At 49.2% G+C, this 26792-nt stretch overlaps 1 protein-coding gene across 2 annotated transcripts in view; it reads right to left on the bottom strand.

Moving 5' to 3' along the window:
* Positions 1 to 26792, bottom strand: part of Trappc9 (trafficking protein particle complex subunit 9) — a 562289-nt gene that overhangs the window by 417732 nt on the left and 117765 nt on the right. For both annotated transcript variants that reach the window (XM_045143193.1, XM_045143194.1), the window contains one exon: positions 18161 to 18287. In XM_045143193.1, coding sequence (XP_044999128.1) covers positions 18161 to 18287 — 127 coding nt within the window. The remainder of the gene's footprint in view (positions 1 to 18160; positions 18288 to 26792) is intronic.

Below are 26792 nucleotides of genomic sequence, written 5' to 3'. Positions count from 1 at the left end.
TCTTGATTCTGGGCCGGCAGTGGGGCAAGACATCATGGCTATGTGAGGGTATGGAAGAGACTGTTCCCCAGACAGGACACAGAAAACAAGGAAGGGACTGGGAGCCAGTTCCAACCATCAAAGGCACAACCAGGGCTGGAGATGACTCAGTGGTTGAGGTTCCTGCCAGAAAAGCCTGATAGCCTGGGTTCAATTCCCCAGTACCCACATAAAGCCAGATCACAAAGTGACACATGTATCTGAATTCTATTTGCAGTGTCATGAGGCCCTAGTGTGCTCATTCATATTCTCAGTATCACTGACCCCCACTCCTCGCAAATAAATTTTTTAAAAGTTATTTTAATCAGCTCTGGCAAACACAGCAACATAATGACCTTTTCTTTTTGTTGTTTTGGGTTTTTCGAGGTAGGGTCTCACTTTAGCTCAGGCTGACCTGGAATTCAAGATATAATCTCAGGATGGCCTTGAACCCATGGCAACCTTCCTACCTCTGCCTCCTCAGTGCTAGGATTGAAGGTGTACACCACCACGCCCAGCATAGTTAGCTTTTGTTTATCTAGAATAAAACAGGCCTGGCCATTGATAAGAACCAACCCATGTAATGGCCCCTGTGGCAGAAAGTATCCTAAGCCCAAGGAGGACACATGCAGCCCAATCCATGACACCTCCTGGTGGAGTTCCTTCATGGGGCTCTGACCAGGAAGATGCCCATTTGGACCTTTACCTCCTCACCTGTGCACCATGCTACAGAAGTCAAGGAATGGGCTCTGTGTCTCACATCACAGTGGGCCATCTGGATGGTAGCATCACTGATTAGACCAGTCCCTAGTGGCTGTCACATCCCCTCTCTCATATGCAATGCCTCTGCACCTAATGCTCAGGTTTGCCCTCCCCACAGCATGTCATTTAGGGTCCGATGCAAATCTGAGTCCACAGCCCTATGAGAGGCAGTGGGAAGCAAAAGAAAGGGTCCCTGTGATAGTTTGAATAGATGGCCCCCAATATCATCAGTATTAGTTTGTAGATTTGATCTGCAGCCACCTGTGTGAAAGAGGTATCACTGGGCAGATCTTAGGGTCCAACCCTAAGGTGTAGTGGTGGACTTGAAATTCCCATCTAAAGATATGCAAAGTGCCTGGAGTTTCTGATGTGTACTTGTTTGTGGTGTGGCTTTTGGGTTTTTTGTTTGTTTGTTTTTTGGCTTGGTCCTTTAAGAGGGGCCAGTGCCTTCTGCCATTTGGAACTTCCCCTGGATCTATAAACTTCAAGAAATCCTTTCCTCCGTAACTGTGTCTGGTCTGAAAATACATCTCAGTGACCTGAAGCTGTCTACCACAGAAATTGGTACCAAGAGTGGGGTGAGGTGAGTCTGACCATGAGGGTTTTGGTATTTTGTAACTTTTGTTTTGGGGAAATGGACATAGACTTGGTACTTGCAACTAAAGATTCCTTCTGGAACGGTAAGCTAAGTATTATGGACTATTCTGATGAGAATTTGAAAATGCTAAGTGCAGAAAGAACTGTATTTGAAGGCTAGGCTTATGAATTTTCTAAGGGTAAGGAAAGACTGCAGAGGACTTTGTTGGACTTGGGCTACTGGCATAAGGGCTGGCTGCATTCTTCTGCCCAAGCCCAGAGAGTTTGAGCAAGGTTAAATTTGTAAAGGACTGATTTAAGATTTTAAGTTGCAAAGCCTCAAGCAAGTTAAAATTACAGGCACCAAGAGTAGTCTTAGGTTACTGAACCTGCTATTGTCAAACATATTAGCAATCTTAAGGGCTACCATGGAGGCTATTGGCTAGGGATGGAAGTTTTCCCTGCCTTCTCAGCCCAGCTAGAGGGGTAGAACTGGAAAATCCAGAGACTATCAGTCACTGGTTATGATATTGGACTTGAACTGCTTAAGTTGATGTTTGCTTGATGGTTGTGTTATAAGAATTCATGAGTCAATGGGAATAATTAGGCAAAATCCACTTCAGAGAGAGGAAGAGAGTCTTTATTCATGCATAGACCTCTGCTGGCTCATGCCAAAACCTGACAGAGGCCCTGAACTCAGATTGTGCTGGGCTTATGTACCTTTTACAATCCTTTGTCTGAATTCTCCCAGAAATCTCTCCTAGAAAGGGGAGAGATTTATATCCACAAGTGTAGGGTTTTGTCAAATAAGATTAAATACAGGCAGCTGTCTTCTGAGATAAGGTAGTTATATATTGTCCAAAGGGGTCTAGCTCAGAGTCACAGATTTCTTTTCAGCTACCATCAGAGGAATCTCCCAGCTGCAATCTCAGAGGAGGGAAGTACAACATCTATCACTTCAGTGGAAGTCCTAGGTACATTTACATTTCTTATAGATACTCTGATTATAATCTGTCTAAACTATTATAAGCTAGAAACTTTAAATATATGGTATTCCTTCAATAGTTGTTGAGTTTGCACTGTTCCTGTCTCCCCCTGTTATGCCTTATAGCAGTTAAAAATGTTTACCCCATGCCTTTATATGTTGAAGATATATAATTTGTTTGATTTTACAGGACTCAAAGCTAAAATACAATATTAAATCTCAGAGGAGACTTAGGACTCCTCCTGGGTGGAGGAGATGTCACTGGGCAGACCTTGGGGGTCCATCTGTAAAGTGTGGTGGTGGATTTGAAATTCCAGTCTAAAGATACACAAAGCACGTGGAGTGTCTGCAGTGGACTTGTTTGTGATGTGGCTCTTGGGTTTCTGGGTCTGGGGCTTCTCTCTTTCTCCTCGGTCCTTTAAGAGGGGGCCAGCCTCTTTTGCCGCTTCCCTTGGATCTGTAAGCTTCAGTAAATCCCTTCTTCCATATTGTGTCTGGTATGGAAGTTCATCTCCATGCCCTGAAGCTGTCTACTGCAGTCATAAATGAAATCTACTTCCCCCCTTTTTAGAATCTGGAAAGAGGGTGTGAAGGCTAGAGGTGACATCCTCTGTGAGCCATTATGATGATAGCTGGGGACCAAAACTAAAGCCCACACTACCAAAGGGGGAAGAAATCAAGTCCCAAGGAGCCCTGTGAAGCTGGCCCTGCCTGAATGCCTCCCGGGCTGTTCAGGACTGTGTGCCCAGTCAATCTAGGTCAGTTTTTTTTTTTTTTCAATCAACTGCCAAATGTAGAATTCTAATGGATACTGCTGTTTATTCATTCCACACACAACCAGCTTGGAGCCCAAGAAAAAGAAAAAATTTTTTAAAAATTTTTTTAAAAAGCTCTCAGAGAGAAGGACCCAGAACTTCAACAGAGACATAGCATCAAGTTCTCCAGATGCCAGCAGGACAGATGTGGCAGATTTTGTTGACTGGCTAAGCAGGCACCAATTTCTGACCACCTCTGTCAACCTACATTAAACATTCCCACACAGCAACAAATGCACTTTCTTAGAGGCCATGAGACACGCGATTCAGTCAGTGAAAGTAGAAAAGGAGCTCACTGTGAATTAGTCAAGAACATTTTTGTTTCCCACTAGTCACAAGGCAGACATCAGACACTCCTGGACCTTCGACTTCTCCCTTTTTCCTGCCTTGGATGAAGATGAACCATCTGGAGCTGCTGCAGCCCTAAGGTGAGGTAAAGTCAGAACTGCAGAGAAGCAGCTTGGTTCAAGCTTCTTTGCAGGGAAAAATCAGACTCCCACCAGGCCCCTGGCCACAGCTGGGCCGTGCGCTCGTCAGAAGCAACAGCAGAACCTTCCTCACATACAGCGCAGCCATCTGGATGCCCAGGAAGGGCTTTCCGGCGGTGCCACCCTCCAGCTGAGTCTCGGAAGACGCCGAAGGGTCTTGGGCTGAAATGGGGAGCAGAGGCGTGCGAAGCAGCAAGTGAGCTTTGCAGAGCAGCAGGGCCCCACAACTTCCTGCCTGACCTAAGTGTTCTCACAGAGGTGTGGCGCAGTACGGCAGGGGAGTGAGGGTGCACAGAGCGCGTGAAGAGAGAGAAAGGCCGCAACGGGAGGGGACACGTGGACCCCACAGGCTTGCGTTTGTTGCTCCACAGCTACACGGAGCAGCTCTGGTTTTTCATGTCCTGCAAACTAGCTGCTTCCCCACCAGGGGCACTGTGCCCTCAAGCTGGGGAGCATGTCCACCTGTTCTCCTGTACCCACCGCGTCCCCACTGCATCCCAGTTTTGCACAAGCCACAGACTGGTCAGTGCCTCCCTCAGCCAAACGTCTCCCAAGTCACCAGTAATTTGTAGGCAAATGGCGGGTAGTATATAAAGCCAGACTTTGGAAAGGAATCTGTGACATCAGGCAGGACAATGACAACAGGGGGCTGGGCACACATGGTGGATGGCAGGAGAGTTTTTTCAGTGGACCACAAAGATATGGTGGCGAAGGCATATGATGCTCCAAGCTGACTGACTTATGGCAAATACCTCCATGGTAACAATTCACCTTGGCCCACACTGCCCTAACTGGAATTTAAATGGCACAGAGTGACATCATATTATGTTTTGATCAATGTTCTGTGACAAGGGCCCAGGGTTCAGGAAAGTTCTTAAACCCCAAACCCTAAGTTTGTGCCTAATTTTTATTCAAAGAATTGAATAAAATAGACTGAAAAGAATAATTATTAAATTATTATAGTTATTGAGGAAAGTACAGAGCCAAGGGAAGGCACTCACATGGTTTGAGATCCCACATGGAGGGTGTAGGAAGGCTATAGAAACAAAAGGTAGTTTAAAGAGCTCCAGTCTTGTGTGGAGCTGGAGGGGATAAAGAGCCCATGTGGAAAGTAAGGGCTACGGGGCTCTTCCCTCAGCCAAGCCCCGGCCCAGCTAAGGAAAAACTCACCAACAGCTCAATGTGTACAAGTGCTCAGGGAGATCACAGAGTGTGCCCTCCCTTGCAAAGGTATTTATAACATTATGGTAGTGGGCCATGTCTTCTGGCTCAGAAGAACCAGAGGGACAGCTGAATGGTTAGGGCTAGGAGCTGTCTCAGGAAGAGGCCAGCCAAGCTTCACCAACCACAGCGTAAAGACCTCCCGCCCAAGAGAGGCCCAGGTTGCTTATGTAAAAACAGGTCTAAGAGATAAGAATTCTAGCAAATGCAGACCATTCTGCCTACCTTTTTACTTTTAGGGGCCCAGTCACCCCAACTGCCTGCTCCCTCTCAGTACCATGTGAAAGCGGGCTGTGGAGATGAGTCAGTAGTTAAGGGTACTTGCTTGCAAAGCTTTCTGTCCTCTGCACTCATGTAAAGTGCCACACTCTTCTGTGATCCAAGAGACCCTGTGTCTCAGAGAAGGTAGAGTACAGATACCTCAAAATTGTCTTCTGACCTCTGCATACATGCAGTAAGATGTATGTACACTCATACGTGTGTGTACACATACACACACGTGTAAATACATTTTAAATACCCCCAACAAGAAAACTAAGGTTTTCCTGAGTGCTGTCATGCATGTCAGCTAACCTCAAACAGACGTCTCTGAGTGGACGACAGGGTTTAAGCCCATTTTCAAGATGAGGAAAAGGAAATGTGGAGAGGCCACTCCTTCCTGGGGCTCAGAAGAGAAACAAATTAGAAAGTCGCCTGCCCTGGGGTCCATTCTCCCTGCTTGATCCCAGGCCCTCCAGAACAAACACCCCCCCAACACTTCTTCGCTTCCTCAACAAGAGACCTGAGCACTTGGACATCCAGACAGGGCATCAGGAGATCAGAATGTTCTATGCAGTACACAATGTTCTAGTATATAAAGATTTCTAAATTTAAAGTGATCCAAGTCACAGTATGGATACAAAATTATTAAGGAAGGTTTTTCCAGTCTCTGATTTTTAAAAAAAATGAATCATTCCCTTAATCCCAAATCAAATATATTCTACTTTAAATCTTACTCATAGAAAAGCCCAGAAGGGAGCCATTCCTTTCCAGCGCAGATCAAGAAGGAGGGGGTTTCATACAGTACGGAGACTGTCCTTCCTCGTGCCTGAAAGCAACCAGACTCTCACAACAGCCACAGAGTGCCCTGTGAACTTCACCTTGCAGTTCTGTCCTGAGGAAGACCCCAAGAGCACCCTTCTCAGGACCTTCTGCGAAGGTGTGGCTTGGTGGAAAGTACTTCTCTAAAATGTTCATGGTCCTGGGTTCCACCAACACCCAGAAAAAGGAAAGCTTCTCAACCCAATGCTTGGAAGTAGTGCTGGGAGGGAAAAAGGCATTCAAGAGCAGACCTTGAAGGGCAGAAAGGCGCAGCCAAGCTCACGAGAGACTGTGTTTATTACATCATCATCTCAGTCATTACTTGGGTACACGTGCCTGCAAGAAGACCCCAGGAAGAAAAATAACACAAGTGTGGCTCCCGTAGCACTGTCACCCCGCGTGTTCTCACACAGAGTTCACTGCATGAACACAAGTGTGGCTCCCGTAGCACTCTCACCCCGCGTGCTCTCACACAGAGATCACTGCATGAACACAAGTGTGGCTCCCGTAGCACTCTCACCCCGCGTGTTCTCACACAGAGTCCACTGCATGAACACAAGTGTGGCTCCCGTAGCACTCTCACCCCGCGTGTTCTCACACAGAGATCACTGCATGAACACAAGTGTGGCTCCCGTAGCACTCTCACCCCGCGTGTTCTCACACAGAGATCACTGCATGAACACAAGTGTGGTTCCCGTAGCACTCTCACCCCGCGTGTTCTCACACAGAGATCACTGCATGAACACAAGTGTGGCTCCCGTAGCACTCTCACCCCGCGTGCTCTCACACAGAGATCACTGCATGAACACAAGTGTGATTCCCGTAGCACTCTCACCCCGCGTGTTCTCACACAGAGTCCACTGCATGAACACAATGTGGCTCCCGTAGCACTCTCACCCCGCGTGCTCTCACACAGAGATCACTGCATGAACACAAGTGTGGCTCCCGTAGCACTCTCACCCCGCGTGTTCTCACACAGAGTTCACTGCATGAACACAATGTGGCTCCCGTAGCACTCTCACCCCACGTGTTCTCACACAGAGATCACTGCATGAACACAAGTGTGGCTCCCGTAGCACTCTCACCCCGCGTGCTCTCACACAGAGATCACTGCATGAACACAAGTGTGGTTCCCGTAGCACTCTCACCCCGCGTGCTCTCACACAGAGTCCACTGCATGAACACAAGTGTGGTTCCCGTAGCACTCTCACCCCGCGTGTTCTCACACAGAGTTCACTGCATGAACACAAGTGTGGCTCCCGTAGCACTCTCACCCCGCGTGCTCTCACACAGAGTCCACTGCATGAACACAAGTGTGGTTCCCATAGCACTCTCACCCCGCGTGTTCTCACACAGAGTTCACTGCATGAACACAAGTGTGGTTCCCGTAGCACTCTCACCCCGCGTGTTCTCACACAGAATTCACTGCATGAACACAAGTGTGGCTCCCGTAGCACTCTCACCCCGCGTGTTCACACACAGAGATCACTGCATGAACACAAGTGTGGCTCCCGTAGCACTCTCACCCCGCGTGCTCTTCACACACAGAGATCACTGCATGAACACAAGTGTGGCTCCCGTAGCACTCTCACCCCGCGTGCTCTCACACAGAGTTCACTGCAAGAACACAAGTGTGGCTCCCGTAGCACTCTCACCCCGCGTGCTCTTCACACACAGAGATCACTGCATGAACACAAGTGTGGTTCCCGTAGCACTCTCACCCCGCGTGTTCTCACACAGAGATCACTGCATGAACACAAGTGTGGTTCCCGTAGCACTCTCGCCCCGCGTGCTCTCACACAGAGATCACTGCATGAACACAAGTGTGGTTCCCGTAGCACTCTCACCCCGCGTGTTCTCACACAGAGTTCACTGCATGAACACAAGTGTGGTTCCCGTAGCACTCTCACCCCACGTGTTCTCACACAGAGTTCACTGCATGAACACAAGTGTGGTTCCCGTAGCACTCTCACCCCGCGTGTTCTCACACAGAGATCACTGCATGATCACAAGTGTGGTTCCCGTAGCACTCTCACCCCACGTGCTCTCACACAGAGATCACTGCATGAACACAAGTGTGGTTCCCGTAGCACTCTCACCCCGCGTGCTCTCACACAGAGTTCACTGCATGAACACAAGTGTGGCTCCCGTAGCACTCTCACCCCGCGTGCTCTCACACAGAGATCACTGCATGAACACAAGTGTGGCTCCCGTAGCACTCTCACCCCGCGTGTTCTCACACAGAGTTCACTGCATGAGCACAAGTGTGGTTCCCGTAGCACTCTCACCCCGCGTGCTCTCACACAGAGTTCACTGCATGAACACAAGTGTGGCTCCCGTAGCACTCTCACCCCGCGTGTTCTCACACAGAGTTCACTGCATGAACACAAGTGTGGCTCCCGTAGCACTCTCACCCCGCGTGTTCTCACACAGAGTTCACTGCATGAGCACAAGTGTGGCTCCCGTAGCACTCTCACCCTGCGTGCTCTCACACAGAGATCACTGCATGAACACAAGTGTGGCTCCCGAAGCACTCTCACCCCGCGTGTTCTCACACAGAGTTCACTGCATGAACACAAGTGTGGTTCCCGTAGCACTCTCACCCCGCGTGTTCTCACACAGAGTTCACTGCATGAACACAAGTGTGGCTCCCGTAGCACTCTCACCCCGCGTGCTCTTCACACACAGAGATCACTGCATGAACACAAGTGTGGCTCCCGTAGCACTCTCACCCCGCGTGCTCTCACACAGAGTTCACTGCATGAACACAAGTGTGGCTCCCGTAGCACTCTCACCCCGCGTGCTCTTCACACACAGAGATCACTGCATGAACACAAGTGTGGTTCCCGTAGCACTCTCACCCCGCGTGTTCTCACACAGAGATCACTGCATGAACACAAGTGTGGTTCCCGTAGCACTCTCACCCCGCGTGTTCTCACACAGAGTTCACTGCATGAACACAAGTGTGGTTCCCGTAGCACTCTCACCCCGCGTGTTCTCACACAGAGTCCACTGCATGAACACAAGTGTGGTTCCCGTAGCACTCTCACCCCGCGTGCTCTTCACACACAGAGATCACTGCATGAACACAAGTGTGGCTCCCGTAGCACTCTCACCCCGCGTGCTCTCACACAGAGTTCACTGCATGAACACAAGTGTGGCTCCCGTAGCACTCTCACCCCGCGTGCTCTTCACACACAGAGATCACTGCATGAACACAAGTGTGGTTCCCGTAGCACTCTCACCCCGCGTGTTCTCACACAGAGATCACTGCATGAACACAAGTGTGGTTCCCGTAGCACTCTCGCCCCGCGTGCTCTCACACAGAGATCACTGCATGAACACAAGTGTGGTTCCCGTAGCACTCTCACCCCACGTGCTCTCACACAGAGATCACTGCATGAACACAAGTGTGGTTCCCGTAGCACTCTCACCCCGCGTGCTCTCACACAGAGTTCACTGCATGAACACAAGTGTGGCTCCCGTAGCACTCTCACCCCGCGTGCTCTCACACAGAGATCACTGCATGAACACAAGTGTGGCTCCCGTAGCACTCTCACCCCGCGTGTTCTCACACAGAGTTCACTGCATGAGCACAAGTGTGGTTCCCGTAGCACTCTCACCCCGCGTGCTCTCACACAGAGTTCACTGCATGAACACAAGTGTGGCTCCCGTAGCACTCTCACCCCGCGTGTTCTCACACAGAGTTCACTGCATGAACACAAGTGTGGCTCCCGTAGCACTCTCACCCCGCGTGTTCTCACACAGAGTTCACTGCATGAGCACAAGTGTGGCTCCCGTAGCACTCTCACCCCGCGTGCTCTCACACAGAGATCACTGCATGAACACAAGTGTGGCTCCCGTAGCACTCTCACCCCGCGTGCTCTCACACAGAGATCACTGCATGAACACAAGTGTGGCTCCCGTAGCACTCTCACCCCGCGTGTTCTCACACAGAGTTCACTGCATGAACACAAGTGTGGTTCCCGTAGCACTCTCACCCCGCGTGTTCTCACACAGAGTTCACTGCATGAACACAAGTGTGGTTCCCGTAGCACTCTCACCCCGCGTGTTCTCACACAGAGTCCACTGCATGAACACAAGTGTGGCTCCCGTAGCACTCTCACCCCGCGTGTTCTCACACAGAGTTCACTGCATGAACACAAGTGTGGTTCCCGTAGCACTCTCACCCCGCGTGTTCTCACACAGAGTTCACTGCATGAACACAATGTGGCTCCCGTAGCACTCTCACCCCGCATGTTCTCACACAGAGTTCACTGCATGAACACAAGTGTGGTTCCCGTAGCACTCTCACCCCGCGTGTTCTCACACAGAGTCCACTGCATGAACACAAGTGTGGCTCCCGTAGCACTCTCACCCCGCGTGCTCTCACACAGAGTTCACTGCATGAACACAAGCGTGGTTCCCGTAGCACTCTCACCCCGCGTGCTCTCACACAGAGATCACTGCATGAACACAAGTGTGGCTCCCGTAGCACTCTCACCCCGCGTGCTCTCACACAGAGATCACTGCATGATCACAAGTGTGGTTCCCGTAGCACTCTCACCCCGCGTGCTCTCACACAGAGTTCACTGCATGAACACAAGTGTGGTTCCCGTAGCACTCTCACCCCGCGTGCTCTCACACAGAGTTCACTGCATGAACACAATGTGGCTCCCGTAGCACTCTCACCCCGCGTGCTCTCACACAGAGATCACTGCATGAACACAAGTGTGGCTCCCGTAGCACTCTCACCCCGCGTGTTCTCACACAGAGTTCACTGCATGAACACAATGTGGCTCCCGTAGCACTCTCACCCCGCGTGTTCTCACACAGAGATCACTGCATGAACACAAGTGTGGCTCCCGTAGCACTCTCACCCCGCGTGCTCTCACACAGAGATCACTGCATGAACACAAGTGTGGTTCCCGTAGCACTCTCACCCCGCGTGCTCTCACACAGAGTCCACTGCATGAACACAAGTGTGGTTCCCGTAGCACTCTCACCCCGCGTGTTCTCACACAGAGTTCACTGCATGAACACAAGTGTGGCTCCCGTAGCACGCTCACCCCGCGTGTTCTCACACAGAGATCACTGCATGAACACAAGTGTGGCTCCCGTAGCACTCTCACCCCGCGTGTTCTCACACAGAGTCCACTGCATGAACACAAGTGTGGTTCCCGTAGCACTCTCACCCCGCGTGTTCTCACACAGAGTTCACTGCATGAACACAAGTGTGGTTCCCGTAGCACTCTCACCCCGCGTGTTCTCACACAGAGTTCACTGCATGAACACAAGTGTGGTTCCCGTAGCACGCTCACCCCGCGTGTTCTCACACAGAGTTCACTGCATGAACACAAGTGTGGCTCCCGTAGCACGCTCACCCCGCGTGTTCTCACACAGAGTTCACTGCATGAACACAAGTGTGGCTCCCGTAGCACTCTCACCCCGCGTGCTCTCACACAGAGTCCACTGCATGAACACAAGTGTGGCTCCCGTAGCACGCTCACCCCGCGTGTTCTCACACAGAGATCACTGCATGAACACAATGTGGCTCCCGTAGCTCTCTCACCCCGCGTGTTCTCACACAGAGTTCACTGCATGAACACAAGTGTGGCTCCCGTAGCACTCTCACCCCGCGTGCTCTCACACAGAGATCACTGCATGAACACAAGTGTGGTTCCCGTAGCACTCTCACCCCGCGTGTTCTCACACAGAGATCACTGCATGAACACAAGTGTGGCTCCCGTAGCACTCTCACCCCGCGTGCTCTCACACAGAGATCACTGCATGAACACAAGTGTGGCTCCCGTAGCACTCTCACCCCGCGTGTTCTCACACAGAGTTCACTGCATGAACACAAGTGTGGTTCCCGTAGCACTCTCACCCCGCGTGCTCTCACACAGAGTTCACTGCATGAACACAAGTGTGGCTCCCGTAGCACTCTCACCCCGCGTGTTCTCACACAGAGATCACTGCATGAACACAAGTGTGGCTCCCGTAGCACTCTCACCCCGCGTGTTCTCACACAGAGATCACTGCATGATCACATATGTGGCTCCCGTAGCACTCTCACCCCGCGTGTTCTCACACAGAGTTCACTGCATGAACACAAGTGTGGTTCCCGTAGCGCTCTCACCCCGCGTGTCCTCACACAGAGTTCACTGCATGAACACAAGTGTGGCTCCCGTAGCACTCTCACCCCGCGTGCTCTCACACAGAGTTCACTGCATGAACACAAGTGTGGCTCCCGTAGCACTCTCACCCCGCGTGCTCTCACACAGAGATCACTGCATGAACACAAGTGTGGTTCCCGTAGCACTCTCACCCCGCGTGTTCTCACACAGAGATCACTGCATGAACACAAGTGTGGCTCCCGTAGCACTCTCACCCCGCGTGCTCTCACACAGAGATCACTGCATGAACACAAGTGTGGTTCCCGTAGCACTCTCACCCCGCGTGTTCTCACACAGAGATCACTGCATGATCACAAGTGTGGTTCCCGTAGCACTCTCACCCCGCGTGTTCTCACACAGAGTTCACTGCATGAACACAAGTGTGGCTCCCGTAGCACTCTCACCCCGCGTGCTCTCACACAGAGATCACTGCATGAACACAAGTGTGGTTCCCGTAGCACTCTCACCCCGCGTGTTCTCACACAGAGTTCACTGCATGAACACAAGTGTGGTTCCCGTAGCACTCTCACCCCGCGTGTTCTCACACAGAGTCCACTGCATGAACACAAGTGTGGCTCCCGTAGCACTCTCACCCCGCGTGCTCTCACACAGAGTTCACTGCATGAACACAAGCGTGGTTCCCGTAGCACTCTCACCCCGCGTGCTCTCACACAGAGATCACTGCATGAACACAAGTGTGGCTCCCGTAGCACTCTCACCCCGCGTGCTCTCACACAGAGTTCACTGCATGAACACAATGTGGCTCCCGTAGCACTCTCACCCCGCGTGCTCTCACACAGAGATCACTGCATGAACACAAGTGTGGCTCCCGTAGCACTCTCACCCCGCGTGTTCTCACACAGAGTTCACTGCATGAACACAATGTGGCTCCCGTAGCACTCTCACCCCGCGTGTTCTCACACAGAGATCACTGCATGAACACAAGTGTGGCTCCCGTAGCACTCTCACCCCGCGTGCTCTCACACAGAGATCACTGCATGAACACAAGTGTGGTTCCCGTAGCACTCTCACCCCGCGTGCTCTCACACAGAGTCCACTGCATGAACACAAGTGTGGTTCCCGTAGCACTCTCACCCCGCGTGTTCTCACACAGAGTTCACTGCATGAACACAAGTGTGGCTCCCGTAGCACGCTCACCCCGCGTGTTCTCACACAGAGATCACTGCATGAACACAAGTGTGGCTCCCGTAGCACTCTCACCCCGCGTGTTCTCACACAGAGTCCACTGCATGAACACAAGTGTGGTTCCCGTAGCACTCTCACCCCGCGTGTTCTCACACAGAGTTCACTGCATGAACACAAGTGTGGTTCCCGTAGCACTCTCACCCCGCGTGTTCTCACACAGAGTTCACTGCATGAACACAAGTGTGGTTCCCGTAGCACGCTCACCCCGCGTGTTCTCACACAGAGTTCACTGCATGAACACAAGTGTGGCTCCCGTAGCACGCTCACCCCGCGTGTTCTCACACAGAGTTCACTGCATGAACACAAGTGTGGCTCCCGTAGCACTCTCACCCCGCGTGCTCTCACACAGAGTCCACTGCATGAACACAAGTGTGGCTCCCGTAGCACGCTCACCCCGCGTGTTCTCACACAGAGATCACTGCATGAACACAATGTGGCTCCCGTAGCTCTCTCACCCCGCGTGTTCTCACACAGAGTTCACTGCATGAACACAAGTGTGGCTCCCGTAGCACTCTCACCCCGCGTGCTCTCACACAGAGATCACTGCATGAACACAAGTGTGGTTCCCGTAGCACTCTCACCCCGCGTGTTCTCACACAGAGATCACTGCATGAACACAAGTGTGGCTCCCGTAGCACTCTCACCCCGCGTGCTCTCACACAGAGATCACTGCATGAACACAAGTGTGGCTCCCGTAGCACTCTCACCCCGCGTGTTCTCACACAGAGTTCACTGCATGAACACAAGTGTGGTTCCCGTAGCACTCTCACCCCGCGTGCTCTCACACAGAGTTCACTGCATGAACACAAGTGTGGCTCCCGTAGCACTCTCACCCCGCGTGTTCTCACACAGAGATCACTGCATGAACACAAGTGTGGCTCCCGTAGCACTCTCACCCCGCGTGTTCTCACACAGAGATCACTGCATGATCACATATGTGGCTCCCGTAGCACTCTCACCCCGCGTGTTCTCACACAGAGTTCACTGCATGAACACAAGTGTGGTTCCCGTAGCGCTCTCACCCCGCGTGTCCTCACACAGAGTTCACTGCATGAACACAAGTGTGGCTCCCGTAGCACTCTCACCCCGCGTGCTCTCACACAGAGTTCACTGCATGAACACAAGTGTGGCTCCCGTAGCACTCTCACCCCGCGTGCTCTCACACAGAGATCACTGCATGAACACAAGTGTGGTTCCCGTAGCACTCTCACCCCGCGTGTTCTCACACAGAGATCACTGCATGAACACAAGTGTGGCTCCCGTAGCACTCTCACCCCGCGTGCTCTCACACAGAGATCACTGCATGAACACAAGTGTGGTTCCCGTAGCACTCTCACCCCGCGTGTTCTCACACAGAGATCACTGCATGATCACAAGTGTGGTTCCCGTAGCACTCTCACCCCGCGTGTTCTCACACAGAGTTCACTGCATGAACACAAGTGTGGCTCCCGTAGCACTCTCACCCCGCGTGCTCTCACACAGAGATCACTGCATGAACACAAGTGTGGTTCCCGTAGCACTCTCACCCCGCGTGCTCTTCACACACAGAGATCACTGCATGAACACAAGTGTGGCTCCCGTAGCACTCTCACCCCGCGTGCTCTCACACAGAGATCACTGCATGAACACAAGTGTGGTTCCCGTAGCACTCTCACCCCGCGTGTTCTCACACAGAGTTCACTGCATGAACACAAGTGCAGCTCCCGTAGCACTCTCACCCCGCGTGTTCTCACACAGAGATCACTGCATGAACACAAGTGTGGCTCCCGTAGCACTCTCACCCCGCGTGTTCTCACACAGAGATCACTGCATGAACACAAGTGTGGCTCCCGTAGCACTCTCACCCCGCGTGCTCTCACACAGAGTTCACTGCATGAGCACAAGTGTGGTTCCCGTAGCACTCTCGCCCCGCGTGCTCTCACACAGAGATCACTGCATGAACACAAGTGTGGTTCCCGTAGCACTCTCACCCCACGTGCTCTCACACAGAGATCACTGCATGAACACAAGTGTGGTTCCCGTAGCACTCTCACCCCGCGTGCTCTCACACAGAGTTCACTGCATGAACACAAGTGTGGCTCCCGTAGCACTCTCACCCCGCGTGTTCTCACACAGAGTTCACTGCATGAGCACAAGTGTGGCTCCCGTAGCACTCTCACCCCGCGTGTTCTCACACAGAGTTCACTGCATGAGCACAAGTGTCGCTCCCGTAGCACTCTCACCCCGCGTGCTCTCACACAGAGATCACTGCATGAACACAAGTGTGGCTCCCGTAGCACTCTCACCCCGCGTGTTCTCACACAGAGTTCACTGCATGAACACAATGTGGCTCCCGTAGCACTCTCACCCCGCGTGTTCTCACACAGAGTTCACTGCATGAACACAAGTGTGGTTCCCGTAGCACTCTCACCCCGCGTGCTCTCACACAGAGATCACTGCATGAACACAAGTGTGGCTCCCGTAGCACTCTCACCCCGCGTGCTCTCACACAGAGTTCACTGCATGAACACAATGTGGCTCCCGTAGCACTCTCACCCCGCGTGCTCTCACACAGAGTTCACTGCATGAACACAATGTGGCTCCCGTAGCACTCTCACCCCGCGTGTTCTCACACAGAGTTCACTGCATGAACACAATGTGGCTCCCGTAGCACTCTCACCCCGCGTGTTCTCACACAGAGTTCACTGCATGAACACAATGTGGCTCCCGTAGCACTCTCACCCCGCGTGCTCTCACACAGAGATCACTGCATGAACACAAGTGTGGCTCCCGTAGCACTCTCACCCCGCGTGCTCTCACACAGAGATCACTGCATGAACACAAGTGTGGTTCCCGTAGCACTCTCACCCCGCGTGCTCTCACACAGAGTCCACTGCATGAACACAAGTGTGGTTCCCGTAGCACTCTCACCCCGCGTGTTCTCACACAGAGTTCACTGCATGAACACAAGTGTGGCTCCCGTAGCACGCTCACCCCGCGTGTTCTCACACAGAGTTCACTGCATGAACACAAGTGTGGCTCCCGTAGCACTCTCACCCCGCGTGCTCTCACACAGAGTCCACTGCATGAACACAAGTGTGGCTCCCGTAGCACGCTCACCCCGCGTGTTCTCACACAGAGATCACTGCATGAACACAAGTGTGGCTCCCGTAGCACTCTCACCCCGCGTGCTCTCACACAGAGTCCACTGCATGAACACAAGTGTGGCTCCCGTAGCACTCTCACCCCGCGTGCTCTCAAACAGAGTTCACTGCATGAACACAAGTGTGGCTCCCGTAGCACTCTCACGCCGCGTGTTCTCACACAGAGTCCACTGCATGAACACAAGTGTGGTTCCCGTAGCACTCTCACCCCGCGTGTTCTCACACAGAGATCACTGCATGAACACAAGTGTGTCTCCCGTAGCACTCTCACCCCGCGTGCTCTCACACAGAGTCCACTGCATGAACACAAGTGTGGTTCCCGTAGCACTCTCACCCCACGTGTTCTCACACAGAGATCACTGCATGAACACAAGTGTGGCTCCCGTAGCACTCTCAACCCGCGTGTTCTCACACAGAGATCACTGCATGATCACAAGTGTGGCTCCCGTAGCACTCTCACCCCGCGTGTTCTCACACAGAGATCACTGCATGAACACAAGTGTGGTTCCCGTAGCACTCTCACCCCACGTGTTCTCACACAGAGTTCACTGCATGAACACAAGTGTGGTTCCCGTAGCACGCTCACCCCGCGTGTTCTCACACAGAGTTCACTGCATGAACACAAGTGTGGCTCCCGTAGCACGCTCACCCCGCGTGCTCTCACACAGAGTTCACTGCATGAACACAAGTGTGTCTCCCGTAGCACTCTCACCCCGCGTGCTCTCACACAGAGTCCACTGCATGAACACAAGTGTGGTTCCCGTAGCACTCTCACCCCACGTGTTCTCACACAGAGATCACTGCATGAACACAAGTGTGGCTCCCGTAGCACTCTCAACCCGCGTGTTCTCACACAGAGATCACTGCATGATCACAAGTGTGGTTCCCGTAGCACTCTCACCCCGCGTGCTCTTCACACACAGTTCCACTGGGTTCTTGGTACTACTTAACACTACAGGTTTAGTTTTGGAGTCATAAATAAGCAGCTGCCATTCATAGATGTTGGCTGACACCACAGAATGCATCAAGACTGCAAGTGAAGCCCAGGCCCTTCCACAGCAAGGCTAGGGGGAACCTGCGGCATTACTACATGACTTCAGGGTTTCTTTCCAGCCTTCACACAACTCTCTGAGAGATTCAGACATCACTTAGGAAGAAATTCCTTCCTAAGCCTCCACTGGGGCCTCACTCTGCATTAAAGGCCCTGCACTCAAATCTCATAGTGTGGGGGGAAGGAAGGAAGTTGGCCCTGGTCTATGCACAATGGCAGCTGCTAAGAGTGAGATGGAAACAGAAGGGGCTGCAGCCCCACAGGCCATAGCAAGTGGCTCTATCTGCAGTGAGTAGAGGGTGAGGTAAGCACAGGCACAGAACAGAGAGAAGCTGACATTCCTGGGTCACTGGCATGGGCTAAGGACAGGGAGATGGTCTGTGAGCAAGAAAGGGCTGCCCTGACACCCTCTATTCTCGCTTGTGGTTCACCTTTGGCTCTGCCACACAATGGGCAATAGTTACAGTAGGCCAGCCTAATTTTTCTGTCTGTGAGGTACTGTCACTTCCAAGGCCTGTGGTTGGTCTTCACAAGTTCATGGACCAGGTGGCTACCAACGTAAGTAGGGATCTTCTGAAAGTCTCTCTGCATGAGCAGCCTAGCACCCCACACTTTGAAAGCCCCCCACAGCCATCTTACCTGACAATGGGCAGCTTAGTGAAGGGCACCGGGGGCAGTGTGAGACCATCTGGGAGGGTGATGAGCTCCATTGTCCCAGGACACTTGGATGTGTAGCTCTCCAAGCTCTGAGTCACGTCTTTCTTTTCTGAAAACAAAACCAAAACCAAGGCTCAGTAAACACAGTCAAAGCAGGTGGCTTTGGTTCTCCCTGATCTGGAGCAACACAGGCCAGTAGATGAGGAAAGAAGGAAGTTCTGCTCCCTAAGGTTATCAGAGTGACGGCTCTCCTGAATAGCCGGTGAATATGCAGAACAGGACGAGACCCTTGCAGGATACGCCATTCACCAGACAAAGGCCTGAGCGCTGGCAGGCAGGACAGAACAGAACATTCGCACATTCCAGAACAGACAGAGCCACAAGTCCACTTTCCAAATGCAGACAGAGGGCTGGAGAGATGGCTTAGCGGTTAAGCACTTGCCTGTGAAGCCTAAGGACCCCGGTTCAAGGCTTGATTCCCCAGGACCCACATTAGCCAGATGCACAAGGGGGCGCACATGTCTGGAGTTCGTTTGCAATGGCTGGAAGCCCTGGCGCACCCATTCTCTCTCCTTCTCTCTGCCGTTCTCAAGTAAATAAAAAATAAAAATAATCCAAATGCAGACAGAAAGCTTTCTAAGGTTAAGTCTGTTTACACACCTCTCTCATCCTTCTCGCCATCAGAGGAAAATGACACAGGTGGTGGTGACAATGTTTGCTTATTAGCCAGGAGGTGCTCTCAGATGAATGACAGACAGCATCCTCCCAGAACACAGCTGCTTGCCAAAGATTCTGCACTCGGCCTGTGGGGTTTTCTCACTCCAATACTTCAAAGTCTTAGGAAGGGGCATCCCCCTCTTGCCTTCTGATGGGCAGAAGCTCTTCATAATCTCTACCCTTTCTTTCTCTTAATCTAATAAAAAGTCTTCTCTTAATCTAATAAAAGCCTTACTAAATTTTACTCTCTGGTCTATGAATTTCAATAATTTGAATTCATAAGACAAGAATCCAGGGACACCCCAAAATTCTCATATCATAGCGCTGTGTTGATGCATATTGGTGCACTGGCAGAGAATCCCTAAACTTCCAGCTTCATGTTGGCACACTGGCTGGGAATGTGAGAGGATAAAAGCTATGGTTACCTTCTCCTTGCTGACACAAAGCAGCTGATAATGGGTATATTCTGGCTTAGAGTCAATCTCAAGGGGAAGCTCCGTGGTGGCAGGGTGAAGATGGCATAGGCAGACACTGGGCACTACCTCCTTGCTGACATCAGGTGGACAACAGCAGCAGCAGAGTGAGCAAGGGGAGCAGGCTATAACACCCTAAAGCCCGCCCCCAACAACATCTCCAGCAAGTCTCCACCTCCCAGACTGCCACCCGCTGGGCAGGAGGCATTCAGGACACCAGAGCTGATGAGAGACACCACAGCCAGGGTCCTCTTCTTGCTTTCCTTGTGACAGAAGGCGTGGTCTGTTGTCTCCCCAGTTCTCCCTTTTCTTTGAGCTTAATTCCACTTGGGAACTGAGTACATTTAAAACTTGGTAGATGGTAAATTTGAGAAATTTCTGTGATGGACATGTATTTAAACTTTCTGTTTTATTTCCATTTCTTTTTATTGCTTGTAAAGCCAATAGCAAAATGTAAATACCATGTGTAAAAAATGGGCTGAGTTTTGTAGAATATACTCAGCCATTGGTCTAATTCGTGTAGCATGCACAGAGTGGGGCTCATGTGGGCAAAACCTGTGCATCCAGTGAAGGGAACTCCATGGCGCACCCAGGCCCCGCAGGGCCATGACCCATGCCAGACAGTAAACAGCAGTGAGGTGGCAGTAGAAAGATCCCACAGCCAGACTCCACAGGCAGGGACCATGTAGTAGTGACTTGCTCAGCAAAAACAAGACCCCAGTTAAGTGGGAGGCTGAAACAGACTCATCTGCTGGGTCCTAAAGTCCTCCACCTGGATCTGAAAACCAGCCACCCAAGGAATGAAGAGATTGCTAGAGGGTTAGAGACATTTCCTAATAACTACGTCCTTCTGATATCTTCTGGTTTCATTCTGGTTTTAGAGGAAATAAGATGCTTTATCTGAAATACTTTTGGTTTCTGTATTGCATGTGGTAAATTACAGTATGGCTTTCTTAAGCCCAATAGGTTTGAATGGAAAATTCACCTTGAGTGCTATCAAGTCTGCATGCTATAGACTCTAGACATTTTTGGTCAATAGTGCTTCAAGCTGAAGTGTGCTTGCAGGCTAAATGAGGAAATGCTGACTGAGACATGCCATATGCATGGTGCCAAGAGAAAAGTCATAGATCCCACACAGCCAAACAAATATTTAGAGTAACATCAGTAAGGAGCTAAATCCATAGGCCCTACTTAGGGTCCTAGCAGTAAGGATTTAAATCTATATACCAAATTTTTGAGCCCCTTTGGTAAGAATTTTAATCCTTAAACCCTAGACTTCCAAATATGATCTTCAAACTGCCACATGAGTAGGCTCTCTTTGCTCTAAAATACTATGCCATCTCGGCACTCCTGGATGCCATGGAGCCACATGTACCCTGGCTGGGCACCTAGTTTTGAGGCCCCCTACCTCTAATTAAATAGAAGTGCCACACATGGCTACAGTACTTGCCTCACATACATAGAGAAAGGGCCTCCCCAAGGACAGCCTACTGGCTCTGGATCCAACCAGATTCTGCGACTAAATCAGAGAAGGCAGGGATAAGAGGAGGAAAACAGAGCAATAAGAAAATATACTGCAAGGTCACACTGGGATGGGGGCCCCAGCCAGACAGACCTTCCGCAGTCCTGTTCCCCGGCTGCAGGAGTGGGTACAAAGCACAAAGACAGACGTCTCTTCATACAGGAGCTGAGGCCCCATGGAGACATCTGGGTAGATACAGTAGGCTAGGCTTGTCTTTCTCACCCTGCACTGAGGAGCTGTGTCCTCCAAGGTTCCACAAAGAACTGGCCTTGCCTTTCTGCGAAGCATTGGAAGAGTTACATCTGCAGAGCTTACAAAAAATAATTATCCTCAAAGTCTCAAAAGCAATGCATTAATCTTTTCTGCCTAAAATGCCTTCTGGAAGATAAGGAAACCTGGGCCCCTAACAGAACTCTGAGTGGGCTGAGGATTCCCCCATGTCCAACTCTTTGTCTCCAACCTACTCCCTAAGAGCTGCAAGCAGTTTGAGAGATTGTTGAGCATACCAAGATTCTGTTGGGTGTGGTAGCTAGCCCCCTTAGACCCAGCACCAAGCACTTTAGAAAACTACTGGGAGTCAGAGCATTGTGCAGGGTGTGCCGGCTCACACCTCTAATCCTAACACTTGAGAGGTATAGGCAGCAGGATCAGGAATTTGAGGCCAACCTGCTTCCAAGAAAAGACAACCAAAGCTCTCTTAATTCCAAAGGCCACCAAATTAACTTTGGAGACATTTCTCAAGATTCTCACGATTATCTTAAAGCAGCAATCTCAGGACTCAATCCTGCTTGAGTTGCTTTTTAACTAAACAATCCCCATGTGTTGTAAACTTGTTAATAAAAATTGTTTCCAGGACTTGTGTTCTTCCTTAGTGACAGCTGTTAGATATTTTAAAAGATAAGACACGAATGCTTTCTGTGTTCTAGACATGGCTTACAATGTCAGCAGACAATTAGACCTAATGTTAGACTAATTGACTTTGAACCTGTGTGCCATTCTTTAACTAGATCTGTGTTGCTCAAGACTAAGGTTATATGACCTACCTAAATTAAATCAAAATGAGATTAATCACTTAAATAGACCTATAACAAACATGGAGATCCGAACAGTTATCAATAATCTCCCAACTAAAAAAAGCCCAGGCCCGGATGGATTCACTGCTGAATTTTACCAGACTTTTAAGGAAGAGCTAACACCATTGCTTCTTAAGCTTTTCCAGGAAATAGAAAAAGAAGGAATTCTACCCAACTCCTTCTATGAGGCCAGCATCACCCTGATACCAAAACCAGGCAAAGATAGAACAAAAAAAGAAAATTACAGACCAATCTCCCTCATGAACATAGATGCAAAAATTCTCAACAAAATATTGGCAAACAGAATACAAGAGTATATCAAAAAGATCATTCACCCTGACCAAGTAGGCTTTATCCCAGAGATGCAGGGATGGTTCAACATACGCAAATCTATAAATGTAATACATTACATAAACGGGTTGAAGGACAAAAATCACATGATCATCTCATTAGATGCAGAGAAAGCATTTGACAAAATCCAACATCCCTTCATGATAAAAGTCCTACAGAGACTGGGAATAGAAGGAACATATCTCAATATAATAAAGGCTATTTATAACAAGCCTACAACCAACATATTACTAAATGGGGAAAAACTGGAAGCTTTTCCACTAAAATCAGGAACAAGACAAGGGTGTCCACTGTCCCCACTTCTATTTAATATAGTTTTGGAAGTCTTAGCCATAGCAATAAGGCAAGAGACACACATAAAAGGGATACAAATTGGAAAGGAAGAAATCAAGTTATCATTATTTGCAGATGACATGATTCTATACATAAAGGACCCTAAAGACTCTACTAGCAAGCTGTTAGAGCTGATCAAAACCTACAGCAATGTAGCAGGATACAAAATAAATACACAGAAATCAGTAGCCTTCATATATGCTAACAACAAACACACAGAGGATGAAATCAGAGAATCACTCCCATTCACAATTGCATCAAAAAAAATAAAATACCTTGGAATAAACCTAACCAAGGAAGTAAAGAATCTATACAATGAGAACTTTAAAACACTCAAGCGAGAAATTGCAGAAGACACTAGAAAGTGGAGAAACATCCCTTGTTCCTGGATTGGAAGAATCAATATTGTGAAAATGGCAATCTTACCTAAAGCAATCTACACATTTAATGCAATCCCTATCAAAATTCCAAAGGCTTTCTTCATGGAAATAGAAAAAACAATCCAAAAATTCATTTGGAATCACAAAAAACCTCGAATATCTAAAATAATACTGAGCAACAAAAAAGAGGCTGGTAGTATCACCATACCTGATTTTAACCTATACTACAGAGCCATAGTAACAAAAACAGCATGGTACTGGCACAAAAACAGACATGTAGATCAGTGGAACAGAATAGAGGACCCAGATGTAAGCCCAAGTAGCTATAGCCACCTGATATTCGATAAAAATGCCAAAAATACTCATTGAAGAAGACAGCCTCTTCAGCAAATGGTGTTTTGAAAACTGGATATATATCTGCAGAAGGATGAAAATAGATTCTTCTCTCTCGCCATGCACAAGAATTAAGTCCAAATGGATTAAAGACCTCAACATCAGACCGGAAACTGTGAAACTCCTAGAGGAAAAAGTAGGGGAAACCCTTCAACATATTGGTCTTGGCAAAGACTTTCTGAATACAACCCCAATTGCTCAGGCAATAAAACCACAGATTAACCACTGGGACCTAATGAAATTACAAAGATTTTGCACCGCAAAGGACACAGTGAAAAAAGCAAAGAGGCAACCTACAGAATGGGAAAAAATCTTCGCCAGCTATATATCTGATAGAGGATTAATATCTAGGATATACAAAGAACTCAAAAAGTTAAATAATAAGGAATCAAACAAGCCAATCAAAAAATGGGCTATGGAGCTAAATAGAGAGTTCTCAAAGGAAGAAATACGAATGGCATATAAGCATCTAAAAAAATGTTCTACGTCACTAGTCATCAGGGAAATGCAGATTAAAACGACATTGAGATTCCATCTCACTCCTGTCAGATTGGCCACCCTCATGAAAACAAATGATCATAAATGTTGGCGGGGATGTGGAAAAAAAGGAACCCTTCTGCACTGCTGGTGGGAATGCAATCTGGTCCAGCCATTGTGGAAAACAGTGTGGAGGTTCCTAAAACAGCTAGAGATTGTTCTACCATATGACCCAGCTATAGCACTCCTAGGCATATATCCAAAGGACTCATCTCATTTCCTTAGAAGTACATGCTCAACCATGTTTATTGCTGCTCAATTTATAATAGCTGGGAAATGGAACCAGCCTAGATGTCCCTCAACAGATGAGTGGATAATGAAGATGTGGTACATTTATACAATGGAGTTCTACTCAGCGATAAAGAAAAATGAAGTTATGAAATTTGCAGAAAAATGGATGGACCTGGAAAGTATTATACTAAGTCAGGTAACCCAGGCCCAGAAAGCCAAGCGCCACATGTTCTCTCTCATATGTGGATCCTAGCTACAGATGACTGGGCTTCTGCGTGAGAATGAAAATACTTAGTAGCAGAGGCCAGTAAGTTGAAAAGGAGACATAAAGGGTGGAGAAAGGAAGGGAGGAGGATACTTAATAGGTTGATATTGTATATATGTAATTACAATGATTGTAATGGGGAGGTAATATGATGGAGAATGGCATTTCAAACGGGAAAGTGTGGGGGTGGGGAGGGAGGGAATTACCATGGGATATATTTTATAATCATGAAAAATGTTAATAAAAATTTAAAAAAAAAAAAAAAAAAAGATTACCTAACCTGCCTGAAATTCCCCTAGCTGTGCTTAAAAGGGGGCTGTATGCTCCTCTCATGGTCGCCATTTTCTATGAATGGTTGACCTCGCATGCTGGCTAATTCTGCAGAATAAATGTTCTTTGCTTTTATATACTAAAAAAAAAAAAAAAAAAAAAAGACTAAGGTTTTATCTTCTCTGTAGCCACACTCTTCTTCAAGATCGGTGTAAATGTGCTCCTGAGTGCTTAACAACCATGTGTAGAAGCCAAAATCAATTTGAGACACCAGAGCTACAAGAACAACTAAGGCTGGGTTTAATCCCAGCAGTTGGGAGGCAGAGGTAGAAGGAACTCCTTGAGTTTGAGGCCACCCAGAGACTGCACCTCAAAATAGCACCTCAAAAAAAAAAAAAAAAAGAATAAGTAGTATTTTGGTTACTATTCCCAGGTCAAAAAGGCCACAGGAGATGGTGGGACACTCCTAGTGTGTTCTCCAACTCTGATAAGTCATGTGTCTTCTTGGTCAGAGAGGACACTGAGACCCAGAGACGGAACTCCAAAACACTATGCAGTCTCAGAGGAGAGTCCCAACAGAGAAATGCTTCCAAGGGAAGCCACATGGTCAGCACAGCCAACTCCCCTAGCAGACGGCACAAATGCTGAGCCACAGAGCTCCTCCCAGGTTCCTAAAAGTCTCTCCTATAGAGCTGTGACTGACCTTTAAAACTAGAGAGAGAGAGTTATATTTTGGCTGCCAACTTAGTCTTAACCATTCATAAAGAAAAGTACAGCCAGAAAGTAAAGTCCTTGCTCAGAGTGACATCAGTGCCATTGTCAAGGTTTTGTAGTATTGACAATTCTGATGTCTCATCTGCTTTACAAGATCTACAAGAAATCGGATAGACTATGCCAGACACCACCATGCCATCTGGTGAACAGGTTTATAAATGGATTTCTGGATCTTCATGATAAAAGAGAATTATGCCTATCATTTCTGGGAATAGTTAACTCTGCTCATCTTTAGACCCTGTATACTTAGCTGCTGGTGGTGTTTTTCTAAGTTTTATTTTATTTGTAAGCAGAGAGAGGGAGGGAGAGATAAGAGAGACAGAAAGACTGAGCATGCCAGGCCCTCTAGCCACTGCAAACAAACTCCAGATACATGTGCCACTTTGTGCATCTGGATTTACATGGGGTACTGGGGAATCAAAGCAGTTATTAGGCTTTGCAGACAAGCACCTTACCCACAGTGCCATTTCTCCACCCCTTGGCTGCTGTTTTAACTTTCTCTCCTCTTGCTTATAATCAGCTCACATTCAGAGGGTCCTGTGGCAATCTAACTCCATCTATCTGAGTCATTCTGATCACCCTCCACGGCCTAAAAGTCTACAAATATGAAACCCTGAGGAGTAACACTTTGCTCAACTCCCACTTCCCCTAACTAACTACTTTTATTCTTTCTCTCCAACATTTTCTTCCAGCATTGTCTTCCCACACTCTGTCAATGCACTTTCAGGGTTCCTTAGATAGATCCTCTGTGGAAGTACCCCAAGTGCCACACTCAATGACCCACTCGGCTTGAAGAAGCCAGACCAGTCATCACCCCAGTTCCTTAAAGGCTGTTAGAGTTGCTTCTTCAGATGGGGGACTGAGACATTTTAATCCTCAAAAGTTAAAGCGAGCAACATCACTAAGCCTGCTCTTGCAGTCTCCACTTTGCTGGAGGTCAGAGAAGGAGCTGGCTTCTCAATACCTGAGTCCTTCCCTAGGAATCAGTTCCTCTTTCCTAGACTTAAGATTCCTGGAAGGGGGCTGGAGAGATGGCTTAGCAGTTAAGCGCTTGCCTGTGAAGCCTAAGGACCCCGGTTCAAGGTTCGGTTCCCCAGGTCCCATGTTAGCCAGATGCAAAAGGGGGCGCACGCGTCTGGAGTTCGTTTGCAGAGGCTGGAAGCCCTGGCGCGCCCATTCTCTCTCTCTTCCTCTATCTGTCTTTCTCTCTGTGTCTGTCGCTCTCAAATAAATAAATAAAATTTAAAAAAAAAAAAAAAGATTCCTGGAAGGATGGACTCTAAACTTGGCACAGT

Source organism: Jaculus jaculus, chromosome 2, assembly GCF_020740685.1.
Source record: "Jaculus jaculus isolate mJacJac1 chromosome 2, mJacJac1.mat.Y.cur, whole genome shotgun sequence".
Classification (NCBI taxonomy): domain Eukaryota; kingdom Metazoa; phylum Chordata; class Mammalia; order Rodentia; family Dipodidae; genus Jaculus; species Jaculus jaculus.
The sequence above is the reverse complement of the archived record's forward strand: the minus strand, read 5'-3'. Positions and strand labels throughout refer to the sequence as shown.